This window comes from Phocoena sinus, chromosome 13 (assembly GCF_008692025.1).
Source record: "Phocoena sinus isolate mPhoSin1 chromosome 13, mPhoSin1.pri, whole genome shotgun sequence".
In the NCBI taxonomy this organism is placed as follows: domain Eukaryota; kingdom Metazoa; phylum Chordata; class Mammalia; order Artiodactyla; family Phocoenidae; genus Phocoena; species Phocoena sinus.
This window is the reverse complement of record NC_045775.1, coordinates 6,659,354-6,674,748: the sequence shown is the minus strand read 5'-3', so window position 1 is coordinate 6,674,748 and position 15,395 is coordinate 6,659,354. Positions and strand designations below refer to the sequence as shown.

Below are 15,395 nucleotides of genomic sequence, written 5' to 3'. Positions count from 1 at the left end.
TATTAATTCTTAATCCAAAGTGGGTGCATTTAGGATCCAAGTTAATTTTGCTCAGATTCCTCACTTTTCCAAATACCCTTTGGGACAATTAGGAATTCTCTTTCCATCCGTATCTCTCGGTTTCACTAAGTACAAAAATGACCATAATTAACATTTCCCTGTGAGATGTTCACTTAAAAGTAAACTCATGAGGTTTATTGAAGTACTTTTGCATGAGATTAATAATTTTTTAAATTGAAAAAGTGGTTTATTACTTAGAAGCCCACTTCCCCCTCGCCCCAACCCTCCCAGCTCTAGGAAACCACTAATCTACTCTCTGTCTCTTTAGATTTGTCTTTTTTGTTTCTTTAGATTTGCTTGGTCATTTCCATAAAAATGCAGTCACACAGCATGTGGTCTTTTGTGTCTGGCTACTTTCATTTCGAATGTTTTCAGTGTTCATGTTATAGCATGTGTCAAGTACACCATTTCTTTTTATTGCCAAGTAATATTCTATTGTTTGGATATACCACATTTTGCTTATTCATCAGTTGGATATTAGTCTTATTTCTACTTATGTTATGAATAATGCTGCTATGAACATTTTTGAACAGGTTTTTATGTGAGCATATATTTTCATTGATCTTGGGTATATAATATACTAGGAATGGAATTGTTGGGTCATATGGTAACTCTGTTTTTAACCTTTTGAGGAACTGCCAGACTGTTTTCCATAGTGGCTGCCCTTTACATTCTCACCATTTTACAGTTACCGCATTTTATATTCCGTATTCCATTCTCACCAGCAGTAGATGAGGGTTTCTCCACATCCTTGCCAATACTTGTTGTTATATGTCTTTTTGATTACAGCCAACCTAGTGGGTATGAAGTGGTCTCCTTGAGGTTTTGATTTTCATTTCTGTGACAGGTATGGAGATACATACACACACACATATACATACACAGAATCATTTCTGTATGAGCTATCTGGTTCTGATGAGACCATTGCCCTTACAGAGAAGAACTTTGTTTTGACTAGTCAGTTTATTTAACCTGGAAATGAATGTTACCTAAAAATAGGGAAAGGATGTTGTAAGGCTTGAATATTTAGGAATTTTTATATTTTCCATCTCAGTTATATTTGTTTTCTATTTTAGCCACTTTGGAGACTAATTAATGATACTAAAGACAAAAGAGTGTTAGTTTATAAATCTGAAGATATCAAGAATGTTTCACGTTTGCAGTCTCCAAAAGTGTGTGGTTATATAAAGGCGGATAATGAAGAGTTGCTTCCAAAAGGGCTGGTAGGCAGAGAGCCACCTGATGGTAAGACTAAGAAAAATATATTTCAAATAAGAAGCAAGCATAACAGTTGTCTTCAGTGGGTGGTTGTTAATTGATAAAAAGGAACATGATTGTCAAGTAACTATAGTATTTGGCTTGAAAATAGTTTTGTTCAGAAATTTCTTGATGTTTTTTCTGTAAGAATTGAAAACACTAGAAAATAATGATGGCAATAAAGATTGGACTTTTAAAAAGATTGGGGAAAGGGGAAATTGAATAATCTGAGGGAAAATATTTTCATTTGTAGGTATTTAGAAATGACAGAATAGTACTGTGAAAAAACAATCTTCAGATAAGTTTATAAGAAATTAGTTGGTAGCAGGAGAGGTCTGTCCTGTTCAGAAAGAAGAAAATTATGTCTTGGGACAGATGAATTTAGAGTCATTTAAAGACCATCTACCCATCTTGGAGAAATATTCTGTCCTCATTTTTGAAAACTTTAGAAAAATATTACTAGCATTTTAGTATATAACTAAATTCTTAAGCAGTGTGATTATTTGATAAGAAAAAATGACCTGTTGACACAAAATAATTTTTCAAAAAAAATTTTTTTTTTGGCTGCCCTGCATGGCTTGTGGGATCTCAGTTCCCCGACCAGGGATTGAACCTGCACCCTCAGCAGTGAAAGTGCGGAGTCCTAACCACTGGACCGCCAGGGAATCCCCACTAATTTTTTAATGTTTGATTATCTGGATATTTTTACTGTTACTTTTGTTAATTTGTAGACTTCTTCTAGAAGAAAATGACACCTTCATAGCCCAGCAATAGATAGGTGATTGTTTTATTCTGTTAAGTACTTTTGCACTTTTCCTTGGTTTTGAATTCTACAATTTGAAAACCTCATATGACTTTTCACTTTTTTTCTTTCTCCAAATTGTTTTCCTGTTCAAGATACCATTAAGGATACTGAGCTCAAATAATATTTGTTTCAAAAATACGGTAGATTTAAAATGTTACTATAAAACACTCCTTGTTTTGATGAATTTTGATTTAATAGTGCATCCAAATTCATATTAGAGCTTGTTCATCGGGTGAAGAGAAGAGCTGACCCTAATCCCCTGAAGAACACGTGTAAATTATTGGTGGTAGCAGATCATCGCTTTTACAGATACATGGGCAGAGGGGAAGAGAGTACAACTACAAACTACTTGGTAAGTGTTTGATACTGGATGAGGTAATGGACAAAAAAGCTCACGTAGGTAGGCAAATTCCATTTAAGAGAAGACTGCTATAATTTGAACGTAGTGAAATGAGATCTGTTTCAGATGCTCTGTCATTCCCTAAAATATTTGAGGGCTGTCACCTGAGGTTCTTACATTATTGTATAGAGATTCTAGTTTCAAATTTTTGAAACCCCATTTTGCCTTTCAACTAAGATTTTCTGCACATCAGAATTTTTATGCATATTATGTTTAGGGAAAGTTCATAACGTAGGCCTTCCTTTATAGAAGTGAACTCTGTGAAAACATCTCTGCTATAATGGCAGTGATCCTGTTGGTGACACGTACGGATGTATGCTCCAGAGTGGGGGAAAAAAGTATTGATATTTCTATGAACTTGTGTGTATTATTTTTGCTTATATGTATATATCAGAGGAGTTGGTCAATTTGGTTTGTGTTGTACTGGTATAAAATAGCTAATTGTTGGACTATAACTGGATGAAATAGATGGGACTTTTGTGGTCATAACTATAGGGCAAAGATTTGAAGGCAGGATTACAGAAGTATTGATGCTGGATTTTTAAGCATTTACTATTGTAATTTTAAAAGTCAAGGGAATCATATTTCATTGACATTTTTTTGTCAGTATGACCTCATTCCTCGTGATAACTTGGCACTGACAGAAATGATGTTGAGGGAATAAGAGAATGCAGCTATTCATTCGTAGTGCAGAGCCCGGTGCAGCAAAGACGTCTTTCTCCTTGCCTTGCTATCCCCATTCTGTGTTTTTTTGTGCCCTTCCTCACCCTTCTTTCCCTTCCCTTCCACGTCAAGTGAATTTATTATGAGGGTAGTAGGAGTAGTGTGTGAAGTCACTATAGTTCTTGTTCCTAAGTAAGAGAGTCCTTCTTGAAAAGATGCTTTCTTAGTATGGGTTTTGTATTAGGGGCTCTCAGTTTGCTTCTTTGTTCATTACACCAAGAATATGAATATAATGAGAGGTCTGGTGTTAAAAATTGCATTTCTTGGTTTATAGTTACTATAAGCAAAAAACAATTTCTCAGATGTATCATGTGCTTCACAGCTGCCAGAACAAACCTCATTTACCCAGTTTTTGAACAATAAAACCTTCTCTTTGAGGAGCAGATTGGTAATGAGTATTCTGTTTCTATATATTCAATAGTTTGAATTGTCCTTGGCTATTGTACTGTGGCTCTTCCCTCAGTAGCTCTACCCACCTTCCCCCTCCCCAAATCAGAGGACAGGAGAAAGGAGGTGTGGTGAGACCTCATTCCTCTCTCTCTGTTTCTACCTGGTCCTCGGTGCTGAACTTTGCCCAGGGAGGGTCTTGTGTAGGGTTAGCAGTATCTGTCACTGTTCCTTACCTCTTTCTGAAGAAGATGTTTTTCTGAGGTACGTGGCAAGAGATAGAATGAACAGAGTACTTATTTTTAGGAATATTTTAGGTAAATTGATTGACTTTTAACTTTCATTTCTGTAGTTGACTGGAATGGCAGGTTTTTGTTTTTTTTTTTTTGCGGTACGCAGGCCTCTCACTGTTGTGGCCTCTCCCGTTGCGGAGCACAGGTTCCAGACGCGCAGGCTTAGCGGCCATGGGTCACGGGCCCAGCCGCTCCGCGGCATGTGGGATCTTCCTGGACCACAGCACGAACCCGTGTCCCCTGCATCGGCAGGTGGACTCTAAACCACTGCGCCACCAGGGAAGCCCTGGAATGGCAGTTCTTAAAAAAAACTTGTTACTTGATATTTTGGTTCCCTGTGCAGTTGATTACCTGAAATTTGGGATGAACTGTACCACTGCTCTATTCTGGTACCAACATTTTAAGTTTGAGGCTAGGAATAATTTCTTTATTAGCGCTGTCAACGTAAAGCATAACATCTTAATGCGAGTTTTTGTAATTGGTGAAACTTTTACAATGGTATTTTATCTGAACTGATTTTTTTTTTTAACCCCTGCAGAACTTATATTACATTGCAAAGAGTGGTAAAGACATACATAATATCTTTCTCTCGCCCTTTTATACACACAGATAGAGCTAATTGACAGAGTTGATGACATCTATCGGAACACTTCATGGGACAATGCAGGTTTTAAAGGTTATGGAATACAGATAGAGCAGGTATTTATCAATGGATGTGGGTTATAATACTCAGCTAAGTTATGTGTTGTAAATATTTGTCACTTGTTTTCACAACCCAGAAACTTACCTTCTACTTTACTCATAAATAAATATTCTGAAATGCCAGTGATTTTTATCTGATAAACTTAACAGTGTTTTGATATTATTTATAGATTATGAAATATTCTTTTCTTAGGCTTATTTTAGGCAGAAAGCCACCTTATGCTGCTATGATCTCTCTTTTTTCTGAATTCATAGCCTTTTTATCCCCTGCCTTGCTTTAGTTTTCTATGATTATGCTTAATGTCTTTAGTTAGAATTCTAGCACGTATTGTTGAATGCTTAGAAAATTTACTTAAAAATACTATGTACATTTGCAAGGCGTTTATACATACAGAACCATTAGATCTCTTTTCCCAAAAATCTCCTGAGTTCTTATCTGTCAATAGAGTATGTCCAGCAATGATGTATTAATGTCATCCTAATTATATCACGTAGTAAAAATTGTTCCAAATTGATAAGACTGATTAACAAGACTTCTGAAATTGGGTATTGCTTTGGACAGACATTTTGACATGTAAATTAAGGAAATTACTGTCTCTATTTTTTTCCAGGCTCTTTGTACTAAACTAGACATATTCTTATAGGTTCTGTAGGTTAGAATTTAGAGAATCAAAAGAAAAAAGCATTTGAAATCATACTTATAAATGCTAAACTTTTATAGTACTTGTAGAAAACTAAGAGAATTATTTTCCCCTTTTCCATTCTTTTACTGTTTTGCATTTTCTTTTTTAAGTTATTATTTGAATAGGTAATATATACACGGTACAAAAGCCAGTGAAAAGTAAGTCTCCTCAACCCCTACCCATTGTCAAACCAGTTCCTTTCCCCAGAGACACCCGTGTCGCTAGTTTCATCCGTATCTATGCATGCATAGCATGTGTTTGTACATGTGTGTATTTGACATATTCGTGGTATGTTGTACTCTTGCACCTTGCTTTTTCATTTCATGAATATGTTGGTGATTATTCCATTGTGGTACAATAAAGTTGTCTCACTTGTTTAAAATAGCTGCATCATGTTTGAGTTTTAGAAGACCGATAAATAAAGCTCCTTTTTGCTTTAAAATTCGGAAACAATTGAAAAAATTAGGTGTGATAGGAGATTAAAAAACCCGTTTCTTTAAAGATGATAGGTGGGTTGGAGGCTGTGGTTTAGATATGCTGTCACAGTGGGCCCTCACCTGGTTCATCGCAGAATTGATCTTGATCACCCACCGCCAAAGCTGCAGAGCCGCCCCAGTGAGCTTACCACGTGGTGGCAGAGCAGACCCCAGTATCCCCTATGTAGGCAGGCAGATCTGGAAGAGATACCAGACACAATGAGCTGAGCATGGCTCTGTTCCTTTGCCAGATTTTCCATCCTATACGTTTCATCTCCTTTGGAGAGAAACCTTTGTTCCTTTTTTAAAAAATTAGGATTAATATGAATTTGTACTGTGTGTAAGGAAAAGCCCTTATTTTTTGTACTCTTACTCCTGTGGTGTGCAGTGCTGCACATCTTATTGTTCTGTATCTCTGAATCAATGACTGTAGTTGGAATAAATTATTTTAGGCTCGTGGAACCTAGGTTTTCATTTTTTCCAACTAAATATAGAGGAAATAAAATTTTAGGAGTACATTTATAAATCATTCTTTGACATATGTGTTTTCCATACCATTTGCTTCTCGGTTTGTTTTTAAATTAAACATTAGATATTAGAGCTGAAGAATTTTATGGAATTTTGACTCTAAAACTTTTTATTTTTAAAGAATGGTAGATGGTCTTTTTTTGAATAGCTGAAACAATGCAGTATTATTTCAGTCTTGTGACTTTTTTCTGAAGTGTTCTAAGTATTTTATCTCTTTAAGTATAGATTCGCATTCTCAAGTCTCCACAAGAGGTAAGACCTGGTGAAAGGCACTTCAATATGGCAAAAAGTTACCCAAGTGAAGAAAAGGATGCTTGGGACGTGAAGATGCTGCTAGAGGTAGGTCGTGGAACCCTGAAAGTGATACTATTTAACACCATTTTCTGATTCCTAAAAACGTGGGTCATGTCTGTATTAATGAAGGGGCATCTTAGGAAAGGTGACTGAAAACCAGGGGCAGCCCACCCCAGCTGATCCAACAGTGACCTTATCCCCTGTAGCAGGGCAGACAGCAAGGTGGGCAGAACTGAAAGCGAAAAATGCTACAAAGCAATGCTTCTTAACCATAATATCTCTGCGAATCTAGTGAAGTAATAGGCCTTTAGAAAATAGATGGATACCCAACTTACAGATATTTTACACACCATTTTGGTAGTTCAGGTCTCTTTGAAGCTTATCAGTAGATCTTTTAGGTCAGTAATTACCAAATGGTATGAAAATGTCTTAGATGGTAGAAGTATAACTTGGAGATCTGAAAGTTCTCTATGGAAATTTAAAATTTTTGTGTTTTTATTCTGGTAACAAATTTAAAGATAACATAAACATTCTATGTCATATGGATTCTTGCCTTGACAAGATATGATTTATCCTTTTTGTCACATGATCTCAGTTTCTGTCTGTGTGTCCTATTGCTTTGTTGTAAAATGACCACCTGTGAAGTGATAGTGTTTATCTTTCGCTGTGTTGTTAATGTGTTAGTTTCCTATGGCTGCTGTAAAAAATCACTGCAAATTTGGCAGCTTAAAACGACATCTTTATTTATCTGATAGCTTCTAGGGTTGGTCCAGGCACAGTGTGGCTTATCTGGGTTCTCTGGTTAGAGTCTCAACAAGGCCAAAGCGAAATCAAGTTTTCAAAGCTTGAATGGAGTTAAAGGATATTATCAGGTTGAGATCCGTAGAGTGCTGTATCTGTATAATACTCTGACATACCTTATCTAACGTGGGCCACTAGCCACCGGAGAGGTTGTCTGAGATAGCACCATTACTCTTCTAAAGAGACTCAGCCAAGTGTATTAGTCTATTAGGGCTGCCAATAATAAAGCACCACAGAGTGGGCAGCTTAAACAATAGAAATTTATCTTCTCACGGTTCTGGAGGCTGAAAGTCTGAGATCAAGGTGTTGGTAAGGTTAGCTTCTTCTGAGTTCTGTCTGCTTGGCTTGTAGGTGGCCGTCTTCTCTCTGTGTCCTCACATGGTCTTCCCTTTGTGTGTGTAAGGGCACCAGACATTTTGGGTTTGGCCTACCTGCATGACCTCATTTTACCTCCATCACCTGTTTAAAGGAAGGCTCTGTCTCCAGATACAGTCACATTGTGAGCTGCTAGGACTTAGGACTTCGACCTATGAATTTTGGAGGTGGACACAATTCAGCCCATTAACAGCAAGGTTAAATGACTTGTCTACGTTTAGTTACACAACTAGTGATGACAAAGCCAAAAGCAAGTGGCCAGATCTCCAGACATCTAGGACAGCTGAACGATCCCACCTCTGCTTTTCTGTGGGCCTCCAGACAACTCACACCGGGGGAGGAACAAAAGGGAATGACTTGCCTCTGCAGATGCTCTCTCCAGTTCTCTTCCCTAAGGCGCCTAAGAGTGTCCCAGAGCCTAAGCCTATTATCATGGAACTATCAAAATCCCTATGTGGCTAGGGAGACAGCTCCCGGGAACACCTCATTCCGTATATGGGGCTTTCCAACCACTCATTTTAAGCATTAAAAAAATCAGTCTTTTTAAGTTGGAGTCTCTGACTGTTATGGTAGAGGTTTTTAAAGTAACATGTGGACCCGTTCTGGGGAATTCCTTGGCGGTCCAGTGGTTCGGACATGGTGCTTTCACTGCGGGGACCCGCGTTCAGTCCCTGGTCTGGAACTGGCGTCCTGCAGGCCGTGTGGTGTGGTCAAAAAATTAAAAAATGAAAAAAATCAAGTAATATGTGGACCTCTTTTAAGAAAAAAAAAACCCAAAGCACCAGTGTTGACTTGAATGAATTTTTATCTTAATTTTAGTAACATAAAACTAGGTATATATGTTTTCCTGTAAGTTTATAACTCCTATACATTGTAAAATCAAAGCAAACTTTAAAACCCCTACAAAACCAATAGAATCCTTGAAGTCCTTTAGAGGGATTTGTTTTGGTATGAGGTGCTGAGATCCTCTGGAAGAAGTATCAAAGCCCTTCACCTTGCAGAATTGGAGTGTCCCGGTGCTGAACTGCATGTGTTCACATCAACCCTCCTAGTTCCGAAATGCTATAAAAAGCTCCAGTCTCTTTCCCTTTTGAACCCTCCCCACGACAGTCTGCTTCTCATCTGTGTAGATGAGTGAGAACCATAGGTAAGGAGCACTATACCGCACAATTTTGTGATTGCTGGTGAAAAACTGCAATTGACCAAAGAAACAAATACTAATTTGAAAAGATACAGGCATCTCAATGTTCATAGCACTTTTTACAGTTACCAAGATATGGAAGCAGCCTGAGTGTCCATCAGTAGATGAATGGATAAAGAAGATGTGACGTATATATATAGACGCGCGCGCGCGCGCACACACACACACACACACACACACACACACACACACACACACACACACACACACTGGAATACTACTCAGCCATAAAAAAGAAGGACACTTCGCCATCTGCAACAACATGGATGGACTTGGAGGGTGTTATGCTAAGTGAAATAAGTCAGAGAAAGACAAATACTATATGATACCACTTATATATGGAATCTAAAAAGTACAACAAGGGACTTCCCTGGCGATCCAGTGGTTAGGACTTGGCGCTCCCACTGCAGGGGGCATGGGTTCCATCCCTGATCGGGGAACTAACATCCCGCATGCCGCCCAGTGCGGCCAAGAAACAAACAAACAAGCAAATAAATAAAAAATGCAACAAACTAGTGAATGTGGCAGAAAAGAAACAGACTCACAGACAGAACAAATTAGTGGTTACCAGTTGGGGGGGGTGGGAGGGGCAAATAGGGGTAGGGGATAAGAGGTGCAAACTGTTATGTGTAAGATAAGCTACAAGGATATATTGTACAACATGGGGAATATAGTCAGTATTCTATAATAACTATAAATGGAGTATAACCTTTAAAAATTGTGAATTACTATATCTGTAACTTATACTGTCTATCAACTACACTTCAATTAAAAAAATGTAAAAAAAATTGCAATCATAAAGTATGGTAGTATTCTGGAATATTAAGTTGATATATCTTTTAGTCTGATGTAACTGTTAATCTAATTAAGAGTACTTTTTTTTTAAAAGCAATTTAGCTTTGATATAGCTGAAGAAGCATCTAAAGTCTGCCTAGCACATCTTTTCACCTACCAAGATTTTGATATGGGAACTCTTGGATTAGCTTATGTTGGTTCTCCCAGAGCAAACAGTCATGGAGGTGTTTGCCCAAAGGGTAAGTTTTCCATTTGTTGTATGAATATGTGGGGATAGCAAGGTGATAGGATTATATTATAATTCTGTATTGAACAAGCAGTTTTTTTCTGTTTCCTTTTTCCTGTAGCTTATTATAGTCCAATTGGAAAGAAAAATATCTATTGAATAGTGGTTTGACCAGCACAAAAAATTATGGTAAAACCATCCTTACAAAGGTATGTTCTTTAATTTTTAAAAAGTGTAGATTTGACTTTATTGTAGTAGGACCTGAGCTATTACATATTATTTAGGTATCTTTTTTAAAAGCTATACATACTGTTTTTTGTTTTCTGCCTAAAAAGATGTATGCTTTTAGTGGGAAATATGAAAATAAAAAGTATAAAGAAGAAAATAATTGTTAGCTGTCAATTTCTTTTGAGACAAGTCGGGATTATTGTTTTCCCTAAAGACATCCCTTCTGGCACCCTTCATCTACAGCTCCTGTTAAAGGACTGCTATCCAAAATATATAAGGAATATACTGAAAACTCAACAATAAAGAACCGAACAACCCCACTTAAAAATTGGCCAGAGATCTTAATATACACCTCACCTCACCAAAGAAGATATACAGATGGCAGATAAGCATATGAAAAGATGCTCAACATTATATGCTGTTAGGGAATTGCAAATCAAAACAACAAGCAGGGCTTCCCTGGTGGCGCAGTGGTTGAGAGTCCGCCTGCCGATGCAGGGGACACGGGTTCGTGCCCCGGTCTGGGAAGATCCCACATGCCGTGGAGCGGCTGGGCCCGTGAGCCGTGGCCACTGAACCTGTGCGTCCGGAGCCTGTGCTCACAACAGTGAGAGGCCCGCGTACCGCAAAAGACAAAAACAAACAAACAAACAAAAAAACAACAAGCAGATACCATTACACAACTATTAGAATGGCTAAAATCCAAAATACTGGTAACACCAAATGCTAGCGAGGATGTGGAGCGACGTGAATTCTCACACTTGATGGTGGAAATGCAAAATGGTGCAGTCACTTAGGAAGGTGGTTGGGCAGTTTCTCATAAAACTGAACTTACTCTGGTATTACCATAGGATCCAGCAACCATATTCCTTAGTGTTTACTCAAAGGAGCCCTCACAAAAACCTGCACACGGATGTTTATAACAGCTTTATTAGTAATTGCCAAGACTTGGAAGCAGCCAAGATGCCTTTCAGTAGGTGGAATGGTTAAACAACTGTTATATCCAGACAATGCAATACTATTCAGCACTTAAAAAAAAGAAAGAAAGAAAAAGAGCTATCAAGCCATAAAAAGACATGGAGGAACTGTAATGTATATTACGAAGTAAAGAAGCCAATCTGTTTGATTCCATCTATATGATATTTCCGCAAAAGGCAAAACCACAGAGGCAGGAAAGGGATGAGTGGTTGCCAGTGGTTGCTTCCCCACGTGGGGAGGGATGCATAGGTGGAGCACAGAGGATTTTTTCAGGTGTTGAAACTACTCTGTATACTTTAACGATGGATATAAGACATTATGTGTTTGTCAAAACCCATAGAAAGTGCAACACAAAGAGTGAACCCTAATATAAATTATGGACTTTGGTTGATTTAAAAAAAGTGAAATGGGATGAGAGAAGAAAAATATACTAAGCAGTTTTTGGAAACTTTTTAATTTCCAAATTGTTTCTTATGGTACTCCTTTACCTTTTTGGTAGCACAGCATCATCAATGGTTTTGATTTCATGACATGTCTTCCTTGGTCTTCCAGAATTTTTCTGTTACAAGACACACAGAACAAAAAATAAATTGCTTCGATGTTTTTAAAGTGTCAGTCTGTTAGAGAATCCACTAATGAATTTTTCCAAAGCACAGTTTGGAATCACTTCTCCATATTGCACCTTTAGGATTTGAGTACTTTTTTGCTAAAATGCAAAGTTTTCTTTACTACCATTTTAATATAAACACTTGGTAATCTTCAACACACTGGTTTCAGAATTGGGACTCTGTCTTAAAAAAAATTCCCATGTCTTGCAAAGTACATACAAATTTTTTCAGATTCTATGGAGTGATTTTTCCCCCCCTCTTAGGAAAAAAATCAGTAAATAAATTTGTTATTTTTTGCAGTTAAATACGGGAACATTTTTAGCTTTACTGGCCAAATTCATTGTTACATTCAGGTAGAAATCCTCTGGTGGTCTCATCGGTTCAGTGCAGCCCTTTAACTGGATTCTGATAAATAAAATCCTCTAGGTCATTAAGATTGTCATTGGACATGAATTCAGTCACTGGGATAAGGAACATTGTTTTGTTGTTCTTCAGTTGTCTTATTTTCACCCACCCCCTCCCCCGCAATAGTTAGATCTTAACAGGAGTGTGATTGGGGTGAGGGGCGGGAGGTCGGGTGATTGACTGTTAGCTATTGGGTTTACTGGTGCCAGGCAGTGTTTGGAATGGCCAATGTTTGGTGCCTCAGTAAGAGTGTTCCAGTGTATCTTTTAAGTTATATTTTCTTACACTGATTTAAATTCATCCATCTAATACTACTTGCAATATTAAATAAAATCCCATGAATTCTGTTTAATTTCTGTAATTGATAGAAGTCGTAGTCCAACATCTAAGACAGCAGGGCCCAGCTGGCGAGAGCACTTGATGGTTGGCTATTAGGAAATAATGTTTGCTCTGCACAATCCTTCAGGAAGCTGACCTCGTTACAACGCATGAGTTGGGGCACAATTTTGGAGCAGAACACGATCCAGATGGTCTAGCAGAATGTGCCCCAAATGAGGACCAGGGAGGAAAGTATGTTATGTATCCCATAGCTGTGAGTGGCGACCATGAGAACAATAAGGTATGTATCTTTTGGAGCGTTTTTTATGTGGTTAGGAAAGAAAGAGGCTATGTTTAATTATAATGAGAGCTCAGAAAAGCTTTCCATTCTAGGGATGGAACAGCAGATTATGAAGTACCTTGAAACTTGGTTGTGTGTATTAAGAGTGAAACACGGTCCATCTAAATCTGCTCCTCTGGACTGTTTGTTGTCAAAGATGATCATGTGTTGGTTTGGGCTGTGTGGAAAATTAATTACTTAATATAATGGCTTGCACTGGAGTCCTAGTCTGCAGGATCTGGTGGGCTCAGGCTTTCAATTAAAAACTTCATTTAATTTACAGGTTTGTCATTCATATTAACCCTACACTGCTTCACAATTTGCACATTTTAATAAACCTTCGCAAAAAAATATGTAATTTGCCATATGTAAGCGTCCTGTGGGTAGGGCCCTTCCTTGCCTTTCTGGTTACCGGTTCTGTCTCCACTGCCTGTTCAGGGTAGCTGGTACATAATAAATACTTGTTAGGTAAATAGAGGGATGATTTTTTGTTTTTTTAGAGGAACGATTTTTGAGGGTGTCTGGTGGCGTACACAATACTCATTGATTTGGGACATGGTAAACAGCTTCAGAGACTTTGCTAAGAGTGGCTGTGACTAACTCGTAGCGCCTGAACTGAAAGTGTTCATAGATGTCTGTCTGGGCCTTCTTCCTCTTAGTTGAAGTTGAGCAGCATGGGGCATCATGAGGAGAAGATTGTGGTTTTGTGCAGAATTTAAGTGGGCTGGGGGATGGGCTAACCACCTGCATCTAATCGGGAAGGAAGCGTCAAGTTATTTGTCCTGACTCCCCTTTTAAAGCCTGACTAGGAGCTAGAGGAAAGGATTACTTTTGCGTTTCCCTGGCCCTGACCCTGCCTTTTAAAACTCTGGTCTCATGTTTTTTGTTTGTTGCATCTTGTTTTCTTTGGCTGTTAGGTGTAAAGTCCATTGCTCTCTTTCTTTGCTTGTTATGCTTTGTTTTTCCTCCACTGGACAACCTGTGCCTGAGGAGCTCCCTGTTCTGCCTGTTCTTCCATTGTATCACATTCCCTGTTTTTCTCCTTTTTTCAGAGGTTGTCTCTCTCTTTCTAATGATGTGCATTATAGTTCAGCACTGTTCACTGGAAGGTTCTGTGATGGGGGAACACTCTGCTGTACCCAATACAGTGGTCACTAGCCCCATGTGGCCAGTAAGCGCTTGAAATGTGGCTGGAGAGACCAAGGAACTGAATTTTAAATTCTGTTTTATTTAAATTCAGTAGTGGTTGCCTGGGGCTGGAGGTGGGAATGGGCATTACCTGTAAAAGGATCTGAGGGACCTTACTGAGGTGATGAAATGTTCTAGAACCGATTTATGGTGATGGTTTCATCGCTTGGTAAAGTTACTAGAAATCACTGAATTGTACAATTGAAACTGGTAAATTTTGTGATATGTAAAATATGCCTTAATAAAGCTGCAAAAAACCCAAACAACAACAACAAAAAACTGTGGGAACAGAGGGAAAATGGTGAGGATATAGGTGAGTCACGAAGCCATGAGTTTGATAATTGCTGAAGCTGGTGAGGGGCCATGTGAGCATTCATGAATCCATTCTGTCCACTTTATAGATGCTTGAACGTTTCTGTAATAAAAAGTGTGAAATATGTGGTGAGGAAAAAGAAATTTAAATAATCACATATGGCCAGTGGCTGCCGTGTTAGTGCAGCTCTAGTTGTTAGTCACTGCTTCTTGGTCATGAGGATGGCAGCAGTACTTCGGGGTAAAATGTTTTACTTTGCAGACTGTTCACGTGAGCATGCGTGGTGCTAACTCTTCCTGTTACAAGTTCTTCCTAAGGGAGACTTCCCCAATGGGCTCTTGGAACAGCCCTGTAGGAACTCGCTAATGAGAATGGAGGCTGGGCAGAGCCATTTACCTCTGGAGCTGCTAGTCTATCAGCGAAGAACACTTTATCCATTTATTTATTTTGTCCCAAGTGTATTTTCTTTAATAGTTTGGTTTACCCAAGTAGCAATCTCCTTGTAAAAAGATACTGAGCATCTTCTAGTCCACATTTTAATTCCTTAATTAAAATTAATTCCTTAAAATGTTTTTAACTAGGTAAAAAAGGCTCCAGGACAAAAATAAGGTGGTTCCTCGACCTAGAAAGACAGGACCTGGCACCTTACACCAGACAAGCCACTGAGAAGTATCAAGCCACAGGCTCTGCTGTGAGCAGACGGCATTAGGGATTGTAACCTCTTAGAGTTTATTGGTGGGAGGAGAAGGGGGTGTGGTAAGGATACAGAGAGAGGGCTCAGAGGTCTTCGGGGAGTGCGGAGGCAACAAAAGTGAGAGTGAAGTGGTCACTTTTCCCTCAGCTCTGTCCGGGGGTCCAGCTGCTTAGGGGTGTGACTCTGATAAATTAGCAAAGAGATCTTCTTATTGGTTCAGTGTGAATTTGAATTCATAAGGACCTGGCCTCCCATAATGAACTGGTAGAATTGAGCTCATGACTATGCAGTGCTGGTGAATAAACGCAGCAAAATAC

General features: G+C 38.6%; 1 protein-coding gene across 1 annotated transcript in view; it reads left to right on the top strand.

The window, feature by feature from the left end:
• ADAM17 (ADAM metallopeptidase domain 17) overlaps nucleotides 1–15,395 on the top strand; it is a 52,183-nt gene that overhangs the window by 21,621 nt on the left and 15,167 nt on the right. The window contains 8 exon segments of the mRNA XM_032652200.1: nucleotides 1,137–1,305; nucleotides 2,341–2,474; nucleotides 4,535–4,624; nucleotides 6,540–6,653; nucleotides 9,875–10,019; nucleotides 10,128–10,160; nucleotides 10,163–10,215; nucleotides 12,692–12,844. Of these exon segments, the coding sequence (XP_032508091.1) occupies nucleotides 1,137–1,305; nucleotides 2,341–2,474; nucleotides 4,535–4,624; nucleotides 6,540–6,653; nucleotides 9,875–10,019; nucleotides 10,128–10,160; nucleotides 10,163–10,215; nucleotides 12,692–12,844 (891 nt within the window).